The 20423-nt window shown below is 39.7% G+C and overlaps 2 protein-coding genes across 2 annotated transcripts in view; one reads left to right on the top strand and one right to left on the bottom strand.

Moving 5' to 3' along the window:
- The window catches only part of cog5 (component of oligomeric golgi complex 5), a 65365-nt gene that overhangs the window by 33987 nt on the left and 10955 nt on the right, over nucleotides 1-20423 (bottom strand). The window lies entirely within an intron of this gene.
- Nucleotides 7983-16062, top strand: LOC122974884 (G-protein coupled receptor 22-like). The gene is made up of 5 exons (XM_044342937.1): nucleotides 7983-8319; nucleotides 10758-11594; nucleotides 12942-13086; nucleotides 13404-13550; nucleotides 14334-16062. Exons 3-5 carry the CDS (start codon nucleotides 12964-12966, stop codon nucleotides 15384-15386), a joined length of 1323 nt encoding a protein of 440 aa, XP_044198872.1. The 5' UTR covers nucleotides 7983-8319; nucleotides 10758-11594; nucleotides 12942-12963; the 3' UTR covers nucleotides 15387-16062.

Raw genomic sequence — 20423 nt, 5'->3', positions numbered from 1 at the left:
TGAGGCACAGTGATGCCTTTAGAAGCCATGATTATTCACATCATAGGAGCATTGGACTTTTAGTTGATTTTGCCATGAATTATCTTAACACCACCAGTAACTTCTGATCAAGAAAAGTGAGCAAAATGTTAGTTTGCAGTTACGTTTATGAATACAAATGTGTTGGGGATGTGGGTGTTTCAGTGAATTAAAACAAGAACCATTATCCCTTTCTTCTGATACGACATGACAAGCAGGGAGCTTCAAATCAGCCGTTGATTATGAGAGGAGAGGCAGAGAGGTGCGGGGAGTGGGGACTGATATCAAACCATTTCAGATGTGCTGTTTGTTTAGAGCTGCAGAACTGTTTGCTCTTCTTCCCACAGAGAGAAAGACGGAGAGTATTAACAGGCAGGTGGCGGGCTGAGGCATATAGGACCAGGGAATTGGACAGAAGCCACATTCAATTCAGAGGCAATCCACTCGAAGCCTCAACCCAAGTACACAGCCTGCTAGGGACCGCGATCAAACAGCTGAGCCCTGCATCCCTTTGCTTGTTTAGATATGTGTGTATGTGAGAGAGACAGGAAAAGAAAGAGGTTGATCTTTTCTGACTTGTGTCATAATATGCTCAGGGGTCTGTCTGATACACCATGCTTGAAGTCACACACACACACACATACATACACACACACACACACACACACACGCACACACACACACACACACAACAACAGACAATACAGGCCATTGGATATTATGTGTTGGTTCCCAAGGGATAAGTTGTGCTCTGGCACAGATGTGCCCTGCTTTCTGCGTTGGGGGAATTCATTCAGGTCATTCTTCACAGGACGATGAGGTGTATGTTACCAATAATCAAAGTTACCTATAGATATAAATATTCTTTACAACATTGGAATTCATCACAGCATTGCCATGCTTGAAAACTGTAGCATGGCCCCCTCAGCATCACCTTGGTGATGGAGGTAATCAGCCAACTGGCTTGTGGATGGAGACAGGCAGAGGGGAGGGATCTGCTTCCCGCTTATCAGAGCATATTACACAGCCAGGAGATAATTATCATTGAGCACAAATTAAGAAAGCTGAAATATCAGTGAGAGGTAGACCTGAGGGGGATTCCATAAGGGAGCCTAAAAACAGCAGCTTATCAATACAAAGTCTTGCTTCATTAAACATTAAAGGGGATGTATTATGCTCATTTCCAGCTCTATATTTTATGATGGAACTCCACTAGAGTAGCTTTGCATGATTCGCAGTCCAAAAAACTCCTTATTTATCTTATACTGGCCCTTTATGCAGCCCCTCAGTTCAGCCTCCATCTCTAACAGGCAGTTTTAGCTCCTGTCTCTTTGAGGCCCCCTTCCTGATGAGCCCCCTCTGTTCTGGTTGGTCAGCTTTCCAGAAGCCTGCTGAGGGACAGTATCAGAGTCATATTAAGTTACTGCTGATGCAAACACAACATTTCCTGCTTCATATTAAAAGCGTTTAAATGACTAAATAACAGGAGACTTTTATTGTGAAGAATTTACAGAAAGTGAAACGTGTTCCTCACCAAATGAGCAGAGCTTCATTAGCAGTGCAAAAAAAAAAGAGTCGACACAACAAGATATGGAGATATTTGGAACTCTTTCTTGAGCGGATTAGTTAGAAATAATGCAGATAGGAATAGTGCAAGCAGAAACTGCCACAGTGATGATGATGTTTGATGAAGACCTGCAGACGACCAGCACACCTCCAACAGGTCAACTACTTTTACTTTGACATGCTGTGTAAAAACGCTCACAGTGTGCCACATTACTACCAAAGACATACTACAACATGTACTTCAAAGCCACAGACAGTGTAATTTTGAAGGAGTACTAAATTGAACTCACCCCCTGTATTCTTGAAAGGTGGTTCTGAAAGGTTTATAGTTCATTGGACGCATACCTAAAAAAGGTTTTTCAGGCTTTTTAGCAGGAGCTCACAGTGCTGAATCAGCTGACTTCCTGCTTACTCCCTGCACACATAAATGTCATGGTAATAATTTACTGATCTCTTTATAGTCATTTCTTTTGTAATTGCAGTGTATGAGAGAAAATTGTTTTGGGCCAGTGGGAGTCATGTGAACTGCAATTCTGACTGTGGCCAATACACCAAATCGGTGCACAGCCCAGCACTGTTCCTGACAGTTTGATGAAAAAATCCATACAAATTTCTCAAACCACTCCTGTAGCCTAGTCTACTTCTCCGTGTCCATGTCCATGCATATGCTCACTATGTTCCAAGCAATAATATCTTCACCCAAATATGCCAAAAAAATACAGAAACACACAGCTTTCAGCTGACACTAGTGATTAGCCGTTTGTCACATGCAACCAATTTAAGTGTCAACTGTTATTCCTACAGCTGTTAAAATTATACCATTAATTGCTTTCTGTTTCACAGTAAAATGATACACACTAGGAGTCAACCGATATGTTTTTTCAGGGCCGATATGGATACCAATTATTAGTAATCAAGGAGACCGATAACAGATATTAATAACCAATATAGATTTGTACATTTACTCAAGTACTGTACTTAAGTACAATTTTGAGGTACCTGTACTTTTTATTTCCATTTGATGCTACTTTAATACTTCCGCTCCACTACATTTCAGAGGGAAACCTCTTGAACTTGAACTTTCTACTCCACTACATTTATTTGACAGCTTTAGTTACTAGTTTTCACATTAAAACTTTACACAAAATAACATAATGATGAGCTGAGCAGCAATGAACACATTGAAAAGATTGAATTGAGTTGTTTGCGATTCTACCGAAGAGACGTTTTCCCTCACATGGTTTCAAATAAATAACTGTTTAAGGTCCAAAGAGCTTAACATCTCCAACACTTCAAAAAAGCACAAAGATTAAAGAAAAGTTCTGAAAATTAATCCAAATTCAATTTTATGTAGCAGAACTATCTTTTTTCTTCTTTCCTACCCAATCTATCATCTCAACACCCTTCAGATTTATTTTATAACCCACACAAAGCAGTTCAAACTGGCTCCACCTCGAGTAGCTACAACAATAAAATGCTGCCTATGCATTGACTTATCAGTATTAATGAGGTACATTGTTATATTTATTTAATATATCAGTCACAGCCCGATTTTCCGCAAAATGAGTACTTTTACTTTAATTCTACAAGTAAATTTAGCTGGTAATATTTCTGTACCTTTACCTAAGTGGGATTTTTAATGCAGAACTTTTACTTGTCCTGAAGTATTTTTACATTGTGGTATTGATACTTTTACTTCAGTAAAGGATCTGAGTACTTATTCCATCACTGTTTAAATGTTATATATTGACAAGATGTCATAGCAGAGAACCTATCATTCAAAACTAAGCTACTTCATTACTAATGATTACTATCACTGGATACGCACAGTAGCAATAGAAGTGACTATTCAACTCTGACTCTAACTGTACACCATCTAGGCAGTCCATGCATGGATTAACACAGTCCTTAGATACTGTTCCATTACGTCTATAGTCTCTAACAACAATCCTAAACCTCTCCTAACAGTTACAAGAAACAGAGTCAGAGACAGCTTCAGGACACACTTCAGTAACATTACTAGTAGTCGTGGGTTGAGACAGAGTATGACCAGCCCTGGTAAGTGACGTGCAAGAAACAACGTTATAGCCTATCAATTTTTTTGCTAGTCAGGTGGATAAATTATTGATCCACTAATAAACTTGTTGACATTTGTTGTTGCTTTCACGTAAGCTCTGACGTTACAAGACTCAACATTAGCTTACATTATATCACTGCAACAAAGTGCATTATTTGGGCATTTTCAGCAGCGTAACTGGGAAACTGGGCATATTTGTCATCATAGAAATAGATCATAAGATTGTGGTGTTTTTAAAACTTCAGCATAGAGGATTGTGATGTTTATGGCAACTTCAGCAATATCTGCTGCCTTACATTTGAAACACAGCTCTGCTTGCTCACCAGAGCTACTCAGACTGCAGATGCTTCTCTGTGCTGTCTGTGGCACAGCTGCTTTCAGTGTTGATAGGCTATTATTTGTGACGTGTAACCGATCAGATAGTGCCAGGGGTGGGACATTGCTCAAGACCACAGAGTGGTGACTACAGACTGAGAGAGGTGGCTGCATCAGAGCCAAAGTAGCGCATATGGGCAAACATAACGATTCCGATAATTGTAAAAATGCTGAATATCAGATCCAATAATCAGCCAGGCTGATCGGTCAACCCCTAATACTTACTTCATTTTGCAGGATTTCACAATAATCAATGACCTAAATTTGGGAATAGTGATTGTTTTTAATTTTACCAAGCTGAGATGGTGAAATCATGTCAAAGTCGAGCATAAGCATTGTTTTAGTGGTCCCACTGGGAAAATAAAAAATATCTTACTCATCAAAGAGTTAACAAGATGATTTTATCATGGCTCCCTTTGCTGAGCAGAGATTCATTTGTAAAACCAAACAATTTTTTGTAGAATTTTATGTTAGAATGGTCTAGAGTTTAAGAGTAAGAAGAGTATAACAAAACTGAATTACTTTTTACCACTAATACTTACACATGTACAGCATGTACATACTAAATATAAAACATAATAAATATGAATATAACGTAAATATAACAATAAAAATAATTCTGGTTAACTGCTTTTTGAACCCTAACATTTCAAAGAGCCCATTATGTCTGACAAGTATTTAGTCCACTTGATAAGCTGATTAAAAGAGGCTGTGTAGCAACACAAAGCAGACTGCTCTGCCAGAACCAGAGATTTTTTTGCAGGATGTTGTTTTTAAGCTTTCAAGAAGAAGAATGCCTGTAACAGCTTCTCAAACATAAGGTGTATAAAGAAGCACAAGGGCTGTTAACTGCCAAGCTTCAGTGTGTCACAAGTGTAAACCATGACATGATGCTGTGTGTGCATTTGCTTGAAAGGTCCAATAAAAATGTATTTTACATTCTGTAATCTGGTGTAAGTGAGGTTGAAATTGGATATTAGAATGGGATGAAACTAGAATTGGGTATTGTTGAGATTTTATCATGCCTACTTTTTATCCCCTCACTATTACAATATCTTTTCTAGTTCTTAGTGATCCCTTGTACAGATTTGTATCCGAAACGGGAAACCAAAATCTGTTGAAAGGAAAAAGCAGCTTTCCCACAAATTCAGGGTCCAATTAACATCATTTTTCATAAATAGCCAGATATTCTTTATTCTAGATATTCTGTTTCCCCACCTATATCTCCACAAAGTATTCACTGATCTCTATCAAAAAGTACGCAACATTACAACAGGCAGAAAACTACTTTCTCATCCACTCTGCCCTGAGCTGTAATTACATCTGTTGCAGTAGGTTTTTAATATGATGCAAACTTTCACCCTCTGTCGCTGCTCCACAAATGAACAATTCTAAATGTTTTATTGTTGAGCAGCTACAGCTTCCTGTAACCTTTATCACAAATGTTAGAAAATGCCAACTCCTTAGCAGAATAATAGTAACATAATAACAATAATAATATTTCATAATTACATGAATACGTAAATAAATGCTAAGTAGGTGTATATTGTGACACGGAAAGCTGACAGATCATTGTTTTTAAATTCATGGCAGGTTTAAAGGATACTTTATATAAAACGAATTCATTGATTGATTCTGCTGCCAATCAAACTTGTATGCGTTTCTATTGGCTAGTTTTACTGCCTCCGCCTCTTTTTTTCTCCTGTGTGCACTCATTCTTCACTCTTGAGCAGTTTAACTGAGTGGGGCACGTGCCTTTGTCCCGCTCAGCCAGTCAGGGCCCAGAGGCCCCGCCCCACTGATGTAACGGTGTCACTTGTTTATTAATATAAAATGTGTCACATGTCCAAATTGCACCAAATTTAACACTGCCTGTCCTTGGGTCCCCAGTAATAAACTCGCCAAGTATGAAATACATCGGATGAACTGTTCTCGAGATATGCAAAGGACATACATACATATATGCATACATACATATATGCATACATACAGACAGACCGACAGACAGACAGACAGACAGACAGACAGACAGACGTTCTTTGCTTTTTAGTTAGATGAACTGCAGTGCCCATTCCAAACATGTCTGAGACATCCTGCGCTAAGTCTTGAATGTACATGTCAAGTTTTGTTCACAGTACACAGTTCAGTAGTAAAAGCTTAAATCTTTCACTTTTTCAAGTTAATAACACCACAGATGTAACCCCACCTCCAACCACAATGTGGGTTGCAATGGCAGAGTGGTGCTGTTTGTATGCCCGCTCATTGACTCCACAGGAAGAAGAACAAGCAAATCAACATTGTTTATGAGATATTTTTGTATATTTCTTGAGAACCGCTCATCTAAACAACTTCACACTCAACACTGCACTCCCTTGGATCCCTAGCCATACAAAGTCCTTAATCATGCATCATTAATCCACACACTAGCTAAAAGATGTATGTATACCTAAATTTATTTTGACTGTTATTTTTCAAAGGGATGGCTTTTCCAAAGTTTCACTATGTTTCATGTTGTTATTAGCTGTTGTTTTATGAGTTACTTTCTGAAGGCAATCATAATCTTGATCTTGACCTTGAGTTTTCAGCTGTCTGTGCCGCTGGACCATCATCAAGGCTTCAGCATTTACTCATGTGACATTTATCCCTTAAGCACAAAGTCCATGACTGCACTGTCATAAGTACAAAGCACACACACAAACACAGCCCTGCACTTCCTTTCACTCATATGAACCTCTGTTTGAAATAGCCCAGCTGGGGACTATACAACAGCCAGCAGCCTTTAGGCCAGCCAGCAGACAGCCTAGATATCAGGTTGCAATATTAATGTATTCATTAAATATTTATGAATGTTTTATGTTGCACTCTATTGTGCCTATAGCAATTTTAGGTGTGAACTAGCCTTTCACACATTTTTGTCTTTGCTTTTTTTGCTAACAGTCTTCGAGCTGTCTCAATCTCTGTTTCCAGCTCTGCCTCTCACATATATCATAGTCATGTTTGTACAGAAAGTCTGTCTTTTTTTCCCTTTTCCATCACCCTGCTGTCTCCATCTCTGTTTCTATCTCTCTCTCTCTCACTCTCTGTCGCTAAAGACTTGTATCTGGGGGAAAACATGCCTCCCGCTGAGTTGCGCATGTCAAAACAGTTGGACTGGAAACTATCATCTCTGCTTACACTCCTTGAATAAACGAAGAGTGAGAGATGAAGAGGTGAGATACAATGACCAGATCGGGGGGAGATGTGAAAAATCAGGTATCATTATCAGGGGAGTAAGTGTCTCCCGGAAGACAACAGACGGGTCCTGATTTGAATTCTGATCTATCATTCTGTGTTCGCTTTGGCCAGTGGTGCTTTTGTTGCTATGCCAATGTCAAGTAGCCCTAATTAGTCCACTCACTAGCTACCTTGCAGATATGCTCGCCAGGCAATAAGGGCAACACTGTGACTGCTCCAATGGTGGCCAGATTGGGACAATTACACATGTACCATCCGGCAGGTACTATGCAAACACCAACAGTGGAGGAGTGGCCAAAGTCCTGAGAGGAAGGATGCTGCCATTAGTATTGTCATGGTCACCGTTTTGGATCTGGGTTCTCTGAGGACAAATAAACTTGTGGAGAGATGGCTAAGAGGAAAAGAGAGGGAAGCAAGGACTCAAACACAAAAAAAGACTCAGATCTGTGTTGTCCCTGCTGAAATCAGAGTTTTCCCACTTATTAAAGGCAATACAAAAGACAAAGAAAGCTATCAAAAGAAAAGAAAGAGACAGATAAGACATGAAAAATGTCTTTTTTGTTAAACCTGCTTTGTGAATCCAATTAGTCAAGCGCAGAGGTGTAAAAGGAAAAGAAGAGAAGGAGCAGACAGTTTCAGAGAGGGTAGGAGGAGGGGGAGGGAGCGATGGATGAGTAGGAAGGGCTACTGGAGGCAGATACAGAGAGAGGCAGAAAGCAGGACAGAGAGACAGACAGAAAAAGAAGCACAGCAGAGAGAAGAGAGGGGGAGGCAGAGCAGCAGTGTCAGTATCTCTCTCGCTTCCTGCAGGCTCTGTGGCTGCATGGTTTCTACTAGTCAGATTTTCATCTTGAAGGGGCATCAACAGAGTGGTGACGTATGATCTTTGAATGATGGACTACTAAGCCAAAACTCAGCCACTCAGGCTTATCACCTGTGGGGACGTGCCACACTACGCTACCTTTGGGGACTGAGATTAAAAAGCCATACTGGGAAGGAAAGCACTCCGACAGACCAGTGGATTGCTGAGGAATGGTCTCTGTGTAGAGGTAAACCAACACACTGCACAATCGTATACTAACACTGTCATCAGTGAGCTAATAGCAAGGCAATGTGAATGTGTTGCATGAAGGCACTGTAAAGTAAACACACTGCAGATAAACACACTGTACACACAGCATGCTGACATGTCGTTGAGCCTGTGAGTCACGATCTTCAAGCAGTGATTATTATAAGTAGAGAATAATTTGACTAAATGAGTGGCTGTCAAACAGCAAGGAACATGGGTTTTTACAAGCTAAAACATAGCTGAGTTCACTGCCCCCTAAAGAGATTGACTCTCCTATTGTAGGAAAGCTTGTACAACACAAAACCAATCAGCCTGAAGACTTGTTTAAATATGTCCTTAGAGTGAGGTCAACTAGAGGACAGATATTTCATACAACAGAAAATACAGCTACAAGAAATGATGAGTTTGACAAAAATCACAGAGCCAAAAAAGATTTTTTTATACTGCAGCAACTATGCACAGTAAATAAGACAATTATCAAGACTATAAACTGCAACAGAGCTAGAAAGGTAATAACTGTAACTCTATATCAAAGCAAGAACCCGTCATGGAGAAGACAAGTAAGTAAAAGCTGAGAGTGAATGTTCCCTTTTTCAAGGAACTACTAGGGCTGCAACTAACAATTACTTCCATTACTGCAGGTTATTCTGTCAATTTAAGTGATCAATTAAGGTCAGAAAATACTGAAAAATACCTATGACATGTTTCAATAGCCCAGGGTGAGATTTTCAAATTGTTTGTTTTGTCAAGCCAATTGTCCAAATACAAAGATATTTAATTTACAGCGATATATAACAGAGAAGAGACGCAAATCCTCATATTTGAGAAGCCGAAACAATTGAATGTTTGGCATTTTTGGTTAATAAATGACAAATGATTAAATGATTCTAAAATTGTGGCTGATTCATTTTCTGTTGACAGACTAATGGATTAATAGACTAATTCTCTCCCTCGCTGATTTGACAGACATGGGCATCCTTTTAGAGATATACTTTAAGTGCAGATCAAGACGACCTGGGAAGCTGGGCGTTTTGCCAGAAATTGGTAGGTGTATTATCAGTAGTAGGTGTCAGAGTGAATGTGATTGGCTGGTTGGGTTTAGGTACAATTTTTGCGTGGTTAAGGACAAGGTCAGCCCACGTCTGTCAACAGGTCCCACACTCCAGTGCCATCTTTTAGCTTCAGGCATTGCATCTTCCTTGTGAAGCATGCTGTTTATTTGAAATAGCCACTGTAAAATGGAGAAAATGCATCAGCTATTCTCAGTAACAGCATATGGTGAGCATATACAACCACTGCTAATGTGGTTGAATTTACAATTCTCCACCACATTTACAGATAAACTACATACGGTATTAGTTACAGATTTATTTATATTGGGTATTATTGTGTGTATTGGATGGATATACCATTTTACCCCTACAACACAATAAAAAATTATTAATTTATTCAAAACATCATGGATTCTAGCTGCAACCTTCACATCTTGGACTACACTCATGGCAAATGCAGCAAATATTTTTGGTATATTTCATGATAATTACAACAAATCATGATTGGTCAAAATGATTTATACAACAAAATAGTCTAAATTCTGTCTCATTTCAGTAACTGGATCATTTTAAACTGCAGGTAGATTTCAAAGTTAGAAAACTAGATCATCTAGCAGACATAAAATTTAGTATTGTCCTGTATTGTATATCTCAATGGTAATATTAATTACAGCCATGGTACAAGAAAACAAGTATGAATGTGCAAACCATATCTAGAGTCACTGTCTTCATAGATAGTACAATATGTACTGTAAAAAGAAAATGTGTTTCAGATTTCCTTGATGATTTCCTTTCAGTAATAATTCCAAAGGAAACAATGTTTTGATACTTTATTTTGAGACAATATATTGTATAGAATTTTCTATTCTTTAACAAAAGAAGCCAAAGTTCTCAAATGTTAAATGTTTTCCAAACACAAGCGAGGACATTCCCCTAATAAAATAGCCGTAAAATTGGACAAATTTTGATCTAAATCTAGAACTGAACTGACCTGTTGTTTTGTGAGTCCATCGGCATAACAGTTTATACATTAAGACATAAGTCTGCTGAGAACCATTTAACAGTTTTCAGTGCTCATTTGCTGAGCAACACATGATGAGAACCATCAAAGACAAAAGGCAAGGCATCAAAAGCCTGATTAAACACATTGGGAACACACACAAACATGAGCACAAACACTCACAGACACAGGCGTCCAATTAGCACAGAAAGAGCAAGCTATCTGTCAGGGGATGATAAATGAGTTGAAATTAGGTGGAAGTTATGTGATGCAACATGCAGGCCAGTTGGAAACGATCTGATTTCAATGTGACATTTCTTTCTTTTACCCTGTTTCTCTGATACCTGCCGTCCTTTCCCTCTGCAGGATCAAAGATGAAATGTGATGGAGAAAGAGAGCAAGGGAAGGTCATGACAATGAAGGGACATGACATCATTCTATGCTTCAATCAATTCCTCTCTCGCAGTCTGTTAAGGATAAAGTGGGAGTGAGAAGGCTGTGAATGTCCAAGAGTCAAGGGATAAGTGTGATTGCGTGGTTTGGGATGTGAAGGGATGTGAAGGGGTTAACTGGGTCCAGTACAGAGGAAAAAACACACAAGCTTGTTTTCTCTTTCTCTTGGACCCTCCCCTCCTTTCTGTCATCTGTACCATCTCCCTCCTCTGTTCTCCGGAATATGAATAGACCACATCTGGACCTTCAGCATTCACAGAGAGATCAAGAGACGAGTGTGAAAGACGTACAATACCTGAAAAGTGGAGAGTAGTGGAAAGAGGAAGATTGTTCTGGCACTGGCATCATTTTCAGGCGGAGATGACACTGAAGGCAACAGTCCAAGTACAACGGACAATGACGAGACAGAGCTTTGCATGAAAGAAAGCATTGATCTTAGTGCGTCGCACTGATGTTGCAAACCACATGCCCCCCAAAGAGGGGTGGGTGTGTGTTGCTTTCTGTGTTTGACAAACAGACTTTTCGCTTTGCCTGAGTGGAGCCAGTATCCCCAAAGCTAAAGCTCACGGAAGACTTTTTTTTTGTCTGTCACATTTCGATGTTCGGAAGAATGCTGCAAATCAAGTGGATGAACTGAAGATTGATCTTGACAAGTCAGAATATGGTGGGATGGTTTGACATGCTCCAGCAAGTTCTTTGTGGCCACTTCGATTGCTGTTGAGCGGGAGAGGATACTGTTGGGAGGGAGTGGTGAGTTTAGGCTTTCTATCACACCTGCACTCAGTTTTCTACAGTCCGAACCACATCTGAAGGCACAAGTGTTTATAGCTTTTCCAAACAAACCTAGTAGCAGTGAGGTCAAAAAGTCTGTCATTGTTGAAAGGTAAAGATGCAATAATTGTTAAACTGAACAATTCCGACAACCTTTTCTGAAAGAGAAAATAGGTTTCCCTCAGTTTTACACACAAAAAGTGACAAAAGAAATCAAGTGGAAGAAGTTTAAATGCTGTTTATTTCCTCACCTCCAAACACCTGGCCAATCGTTGTATGAAGTTGGCATGCTTGTCAAATTGTCTGCATTGGAATGTTACAAAAAAAAAAAAAAAAAAAAAAAGGGATTTCTGACGCTGCCTGACAATCTGAAAAGCACTCTGGTTGAAGCATACTGGCCTTGTTTGCTCTTTACCATAACATATCTGGCCCGGTGTTGAAACCAATTTGCCATGTGACAAATTGCAAATTAGACAATATACATTTGACAATCTAGCACTTGCATTTGATGACATATACTAACATCAGTAATGGTGTGATATTTCTGAATATAAAGTGAAAATGTGGTGTTTTGATAGCTTCTTTGCTCTTATCTCTTTAAACTGACTTACAACAATATGACTGACCCCTGCCATTACAACAAGCTTCCCCTTACTGGAAGGGTAATGTTATTTATACCCTATGCACTAAACTGCAGCACATACACAAGCATCAACCAGATGCACTATTGAATTTTGCCAGGGATTGGCCTCTTCAGTCACAAGTCTTGTTATGCAATTAGGCTTCTGTATTACCGATGTTTCCAAGAAAAACAAATCACCACCCTGTAAAAAATACAAAGGGTGTACTTTTCCAAGAGTTATGCCCCCTGTGCAGTTTCAAAGTTAAAATTAGCAAGTATCCTTAAAAAGTCACTTGAATGTTTTATACAAAGTGATGTTCACAGAAAATATTTTCCTTTAAAACATCACGACTCTTACTCATTATCTACAAACACAATGTATTTCCAAAGTTGTGCTTCAGCATTCTGAAGAAGTAATATGTAAAACCTAAAATTCCAGTAATATCATGATGTCAATTTTTTTCCAATTCAAAGAGGTATTTAAATAAATTATTCTGGGAGGCGAATACCGTACTATCTTGTAACCTTAACCCTACCTTCATTGCATGATTATATTCTTAACTAAAGGCACTAAAGGCAGTGCCAGTTGCGAGCTTGCTGTTTGACAGTTCAACAAATTCTGGTTTAAAAAATGATCTGGTAGAATTGAATATGCCATGGTTCACTTTTTAACAAAGACCTTTTCTATCCCAACTGCCTTCCAGGCCTCTTCCTCCCAGCAGGATAATGCACACATACCCAGTGTTGATTTCTGCAGCCACCATGAGCAACATGACTGTGCTTGACACTGCTGACCCCTATGACCTTGACATGACCTCCTCCGAGGCCATCTACCCCATCAGCTTCCAGGTACTGTGTTGCTACAGCCTCAGATAGCTTTCTAATGGATTCACTGTCACACGACTGCGAGATATTTTCCTGCTAGTAAAAATTAGAGCTTCAATGATTAATCAATTAGTTTCCAACTATGAACTTAATCATAAACTATTTTTATAATCAATTCATCATTTAGTCATTTTTTAAGAAGATTTCCAAATTCTGTGATTCCAGTTTCTCAAATGTGAATATTTTCTGGTTTCTTTAATCTTCTGTGATATATAATAATCTTCTTTGGGTTGTTGAATGTTGAGCGGGGAAAAAAAACACCATGTTTTTTCTGTTGGTAGGTTTCTCTGACAGGCTTCCTGCTTTTGGAGATAATTTTGGGCCTAAGCTCCAACCTCACAGTGCTGGTCCTCTACTGTATGAAACAGAACCTCATCAGCTCCGTCTCCAACATCATCACCATGAACCTGCATGTGGTGGATGTGTTGGTGAGTTATTATCAGTTACTTTTTTGCACACAGGGACTTATCACATGGTTGGGGAGGTTCTAAACAAATTGAAAATTAAAAAAGGCTTAGTGTTTCGTTAAATCCTCCACTATGCTTGGGCAGTAAGCTTCACTCATATGGAATACTACATATCCCATTTGCTGTGACAGTTGCACTGAATATCAAGTTCAAGCATCACATTCATTTGGTACACCTAACCAAAAAGTGCCAGAATATCTGCTGGTGTACCATATCATTGAGGTATATCATACTAAATTAGATTGTTTATTGTACCCCAAAACAGGCAGCATACTTGGCATTGAACATGCTAGCTAGATCTATATAGGCTGTCTTGCAGACAGATTAATCCTAAGAGGACAATTGTGAGCTTTCCTTCAACAGCAGCAACATGGCCAAAACAAATGACTTCTTTTCATAGACATGTTAAAGTGATTAAAAATGCAAGCCATGACTTTGACAGAATTTAGCAAAATTCAGTTGTTGTCCCACCAATGATGAAGTATTTGTGGATGCCAAATTTAGCTAATCTATGACTATGACTATGATGCACCAGGACACAATTACTGATCAAATAAAAAATAATACTGATATCACTAATATACCCAGCTAATGCTTTCAAAATGTGTACTGTAAATTTAACAAAAATATGGTTGACAGTAATTTTTTCCATTAGCTTAAATAAAACAGTAGCAACAGCAACTACAACTACTATCTCCATGCTTTTTATTTTGGAATTTGACCTGAAATCCTGTCTGTTTCCAGGTGTGTGTATGCTGCATCCCGCTGACAGCGGTGGTGGTGCTACTTCCTTTGGAGGCAGACACTGCCATGATCTGCTGTTTCCATGAGGCCTGCATCTCCTTTGCAAGCGTAGCTACTGCTGCTAACGTCCTGGCCATCACTGTGGACCGCTATGACATCTCAGTGCGGCCAGCGAACCGTGTGCTTACAATGGGCCGAGCCGTGGCTCTACTGGGATCCATTTGGGCTCTGTCCTTTTTCAGTTTCCTGGTTCCCTTCATGGAAGTAGGCTTCTTCATCAATTCTGGTTCGGACCTTGTGAACCAGACTGTAGTGGTCACAGTGGCTCATACAAATGAGTACTACACGGAGCTGGGTCTGTACTATCACCTGCTAGCACAGATCCCTATATTCTTTTTTACAGCTGTGGTAATGCTAGTGACTTACTACAAGATCCTTCAAGCACTCAATATTCGCATTGGAACACGTTTTCAGCACAACCTACCTAAAAAGAAGCAAAAGAGTAAAAACACAATCTCTTTGAGCACTGCAACACAAGCAGAGTCGACTGACGCTTCACAGAGCAGCACAGGGGTCAGGGCAGGTGCGAGTGCACCTTTGGGTATGCGTGCATCAGTGTCAGTCATTATTGCGCTGAGACGAGCAGTAAAGCGTCATCGGGAGAGACGAGAGAGGCAGAAACGAGTCTTCAGGATGTCTCTTCTTATCATCTCTACATTCTTACTTTGCTGGACTCCAATAACTGTGCTCAACACCATCATCCTCAGCACTGGGCCCAGTGATTTGACTGTTCGCCTCCGCTTGGGCTTCCTGGTGATGGCCTATGGAACCACCATCTTTCACCCACTCCTCTATGCGTTCACTCGGCAGAAATTCCAAAAGGTTTTAAAGAGCAAGATGAAGAAGAGGGTGGTGTCTGTAGTCGAAGCTGACCCTACACCAAACAATGTGGTCATCCATAACTCGTGGATTGACCCCAGGAGGAACAAGAAGGTCACCTTTGAGGACACGGAAGCCAGACAAAAATGTCTATGCTCACAGGATGCGGAGTAATCGGATTAACTCAAATGTAAATATGTCAAATATGTAGAGTAAATTGGAACTGGTTACACTCATAAGAGTGAAGTAACAGTCTATGTCTAAAATTCAGAAGCAGGTGTTTTAGAGGGAAATACAGAGTATGGTTTATGCAAATAAGGGTGGAAAATATTTGGAAAAAAAACAACAAATGTGACTATAATGGGTAAATATACTACAAGTCTAAACAAGCTTAACAGAGGTACGCTCATTAACAATGGAATACATAAATCCTTGGCAGCTTATTAATGAAGAATAAAATAATGACCTCAGAAAAGGAGATGTATTCCTTGAGATCAGAGGAATAAATAGATGAGGTGAGGAGTTTCCTTAATATACACATCACATGTAAAAAGGGAGACTAACATCAGTTGATGTGTATAAGTACAAGGATTGCATTTACAGTTAATTATTGCCTCAATACAAAAAAGGTGTCAAAATACGTGTCATGTGCACATGAAGAGGGTAATTTATTGCTATTTATTGTGGAATGTCGTGGAGTGGTATCAAGGACAATTCAGTCATTACTCTGTATTTAAGCAGCACTGCGTGTTGTTCTCAAGTTAGCGTAATATGAGAAAAATGTCTATGTACAGTCATAGAATACCTTGATATTGTTTGTCACCATTTGTAATAAACAACCAAAAGCACAGTATGTCTCCTGCTTCTCTATGTGGAATTGGATCAAGGACAGAAAGCATCAGTCCACTGGGGGTCAAGCATTGGCATGTGAAATTTTGTTTCTCTTTCCTCAAAGACGTCCCCTCTATCTGTTTTATATCATATGGTGAAGAAATGAGGGACAGCCTTTAAAAGCTATATCAAATCTAAGGTCACTGTGTGTTTAGAGAATCTGTTTACGTTTTCTGCAAGAAAATTACATAAATGACTCAAGTATGAAGGGGAAGAAGTACTGATAAACACCCTGTTTCTTCTATCAATGTAAGTTATGTGTTTGAGACACAAATTTACCAGTTCACAACGTTATCTCTTTCTCTCACTGAAGGTGAGAGAAAGAGATAACGGAAAAGAGAGTGAATGCACTATACGGCCAAAAATTATGGGGAACAGCCAAATATGTATGACTGTTGAACATGTCATTCCAAAACCGTGGGCATTAATCTGTTGCTATAACAGCCTCCACTCTTCTGGTTTCAGGGTTTCCAGCAGAAGTTGGAACCTGGATGCAGGGATTTGCTCCCATTCAGCCACCAAAGCATTAGCGAGGTCCAACAGTAATGTTGGATGTTTAGACCTGGCTCTCAGTCAGTGTTCCAGTTCATCCCAAGAGTGTTGGATGGGGTTCTAGTACCCCAAACTGGGAAGCCATTTCTTTATGAACCTGGTTTTGTGCACAGGGAATTGTCATGTTAAAACCTAAGCTGTTGCCACAGGGATAGAATCACACTATTGTCTAATATATCACTGTATGCTGAAGCATTATAATTTCCATTATTGTAACCAGGTTGCCACAAAAAACAAAAGTTTCCAGTTGTGGTAACTTCTGGGAAACATTTAAATACCGCTGAAATTAAACTATTTTTCAAATGACCCTCTTTAAAACCCCATTGAAGTGATTCCAAGACCCCACAGAGTGAACCACAACAAAACACAAAGCAGCAAAGCCCACTTGAGAAATTGTTGGAATTGTTGGACAACAACCGGCTGGCACAGCAGAGACCAAAGCCGACACCGTATCACCGATGAGAGTGTTGCTGTGCTGGAGAACACCAAGGACACTGACCCCATTTAAAGGCTCTTTGCAGCGAATGGAATTTGTGCAAGTCTGTGTGTGTTTATTTGTGGTGTGTGTGGTATGAGAAGTGGTCACAGTTTAGCAGACACAGGCTGCTGAAAACACTTGTCCTTGTGAACTCTCTCTGTCACGCTTAATGCCTTGTGATAACTAAGGGTATTATGGCAGATAGATAAATAATGGCAGTGACATGCAATGTATCAGTATCACTTTTCCTCTGCTGACACCAAAAGGTCACACAGTCCTCTGAACCTATCCAACCATTGTAGGACACAACAATTCTAACCAAGACTATGAAATCAAGTCTATGACCGTGCTTAAAGCAAAGGGTACCTGCAGTCAAAGTTGCTACCACTGTTGTGACCTCATCATACATTAAACTGGCCATGATGACATTCTTAAAGTTCCAATGAAATGGTATCATTACTTCCTTGATGTGATGCGTTTCCATGTTGGAGCGCAACATTAAACACTGAAGGATCAATCTTATGAGCAACACCATGAATACCTTTGAGAGACTGAGCGAAAGTGAGTGCTGTTATCACCATTTGTATGAGTCATCCCATCTTGCCTTCCTTTATGATGATTTCACCCCACCATTTGGAACGGCTGTAGACACATTTATCTGTAGACGTGTTCTGACGACACTTCGTACAACCTAGTTTGTTTTAAGCATATTGAACCCTTAGGCCATGCTCAAACTGACAGTAGCCCTGCATGAAAAAACGCAGGCCTCTCATTCATTAGAATGAGGCCGGTCTAGCAACAAAACGCTGAGGGCTCTGGCAACTAAACACATAAAAGTCAAGCCTGGCTCAACTTTTTTTGCCACAATGTGACATCATCCAGCAAGGCACTGTGTGGGCCAATCACATACACTTAAGTGCACAGTCCAGATTGATTACTTTGTAGGGGTGTCACGATTTTGATTCAAAATCGAAAATTGATCGAAATGAGTGTTCGATTTTGACCTTCGAAATCAAAAGTAGGATCAGTCATTCTCACGGTATTTTTTTTTCTCTCCACCCCCACCTACTTGCACACATCCAGTGCACATCTGAAGAAAAAAAAAACAACATTTCAAAGTAGCTTACCAGTAGTCTTCAGCTGTATGACTTTGGCCACTGGCTACTGCCAGAGTTTGAGATGATGGAGAAACAACAGAACTGGAAAATCCTCCTGCTTCCCTGAAGTCACCAGTGTGGCAACATTTTTCCTTCCCCGTAAGTTGTGTAAACAATGAACGCATCGTTGACAGAAAAACTACAGTTTGTAGGCTATGCAACAAATATATTGACAGATTCAAACTTCCCGGATCAATAACTTATCAGTGAAACGTTGTTAAAACACAAACGATGCCTCTTTCCTACTGTAGTAAGGTAAACAACGAGCTACAACCTGATTCTCTTCACAACAAACCGTCCTCCAAGCTGGACAAATAACATTGGTCTCTATGTACAGCCGGCTGTGAGATAAGTGCACAGGGACTGTCTAAATAATGCAACATGGCTTAAACTTAGTTTCCTAACCAAAAAGCCACCAGGATTAATCCTGGTGGCAACTCAAGCTGTTGTTGTAAAGTACCCTTCTGTCATCCAGTGGCTCATCTTTTTGTTTTTGTGTTTAACAGTTTGTTCCCAATTGACTGGTGAAATAAGTTATTGTTATTGCATTTAAATAAATTATTTAAACGTGACCATATGGCCTTAGTGTGGTACATTCCAAAGAAAAATATGACAGTTTTTTCACACTTGATACCATGTAGCCTATCCTTTTAAAGAATTTGTATATGTAAATGACAGTTGTCAGGGCATAAAACCAATGATCTACTGATGTTTACAAATCTAGACTTGATAGTCTAACAATGGCATAGCAGTCAGTGCTGAAAAAAAAATATTTCGAAAATCAAATTGAATCATGATCATCAAATCAGAAGTCAAATCGAATCCTTGATTTGGAGCATCGTGACACCCTTATTTGTAACGGGAACACTGTATTTCATGACAAAAAAGATAAAATAGTTGCTGCTGTGATAATTTTTCAGGGAAGTGTTTGGAGTCTGAGAAGCCTCCAGATTCACAGATCTGTTAGTCAAATTGGACTTTCTGGATTGCATTTCATTGTCTCACTGGTGTCTGAAGTAACACGCGCCCACCAACGCAGCTCCCAGCGTGGTTTTTGCACTTGGCCGATTCCAATAAACCAATGGGCTGTCAGTAATACTCAGAAAGGCAGCTTGATTTGACAGAAAGTGCACCAAAGTGGGGTTAAAAAATTTGGGATGATTTATTGGTTATCCATTACAGTACTAAATGTTATTCATATAGTATATTTTTCATGAAGTTCAAGGACTCATTTCATGGGATCTTCAACAGAGATAGATCAATCTGAATCTGGTTGTCTGACTTTATCAGAAGAATAACTTAGGAACTGACACAATACAGTGACAAATCTATCTTGAAGCACTTGACTGAGCAACACACCCCAAAGAGAAGTAGTAATATGCATCTAGTTTCAGCTCATTGTCTTGGCCCACAAGTCTATCTAGTTGAGCCCCCCTTGTAAAGCCGTGGGCAGCAGCACCCAGCTCACGAGCTCACACAAGGTGTTTCATGCTGGGCTGGCCGTCAGCCAGTAGAAGCAAACAGGTGGCCAGTGAAGAGAGTGGAATGACAAAGTATGCCAAAGACACCTACTGTAGATATGTTTTTCAGGAACTGAAGGACTAACCCAGAGCTAAAAAGCACCTCATTTACTTTGGAAACATACAGGAAAGCTCACAGTGTGTTTCATTGTCCTTCAAACTTCTAGGAGCTTCGATTCATACATGTGTGAGTACCTGGGCTTTCATTCTGGCGTGAACTATTTCTTGTTAAGTGTATATTGTTTTGGGTAAATTACTTTTTTGTCTTTTATCGGTTGGTTTAAAGTGCACTTATGAGCTATTGTGAACTGACCTTGCAGTAAAATGTTAACACATGGGTGTGCAAACTGTGTGCTCCAGTGCCTCTCCACTTTGTTCTGAACATTAAGTGTGCAATGGTGCGCATGGTAAAACTTAAGCTAGTAAAAGCAGCAAGTGGTGAGACTACCCATGGAACTATGTAATTATAAGTTGATCACAGAGCTTACAAGTCATATAAGTTTGGGTGTGTGATTTCAATAGTTCTGACTGGCAACTGGTTTCACCTAATGGAATATGAATCACCTAAAATATAAAATACTGGCAGTCTTCAATGCAAGCTGTCCATCAGAAC

The sequence above is a fragment of the Thunnus albacares genome, chromosome 23 (genome assembly GCF_914725855.1).
Source record: "Thunnus albacares chromosome 23, fThuAlb1.1, whole genome shotgun sequence".
In the NCBI taxonomy this organism is placed as follows: domain Eukaryota; kingdom Metazoa; phylum Chordata; class Actinopteri; order Scombriformes; family Scombridae; genus Thunnus; species Thunnus albacares.
The sequence above is the reverse complement of the archived record's forward strand: the minus strand, read 5'-3'. Positions and strand labels throughout refer to the sequence as shown.

Coding starts and splice junctions, on each gene's coding strand:
- LOC122974884 (XM_044342937.1), top strand. CDS start 12,964: ATGCACACATACCCAGTGTTGATTTCTGCAGCCACCATGAGCAACATG. Junction 13,087..13,403: donor TCTACCCCATCAGCTTCCAG/GTACTGTGTTGC, acceptor TTCTGTTGGTAG/GTTTCTCTGACAGGCTTCCT. Junction 13,551..14,333: donor TGCATGTGGTGGATGTGTTG/GTGAGTTATTAT, acceptor GTCTGTTTCCAG/GTGTGTGTATGCTGCATCCC.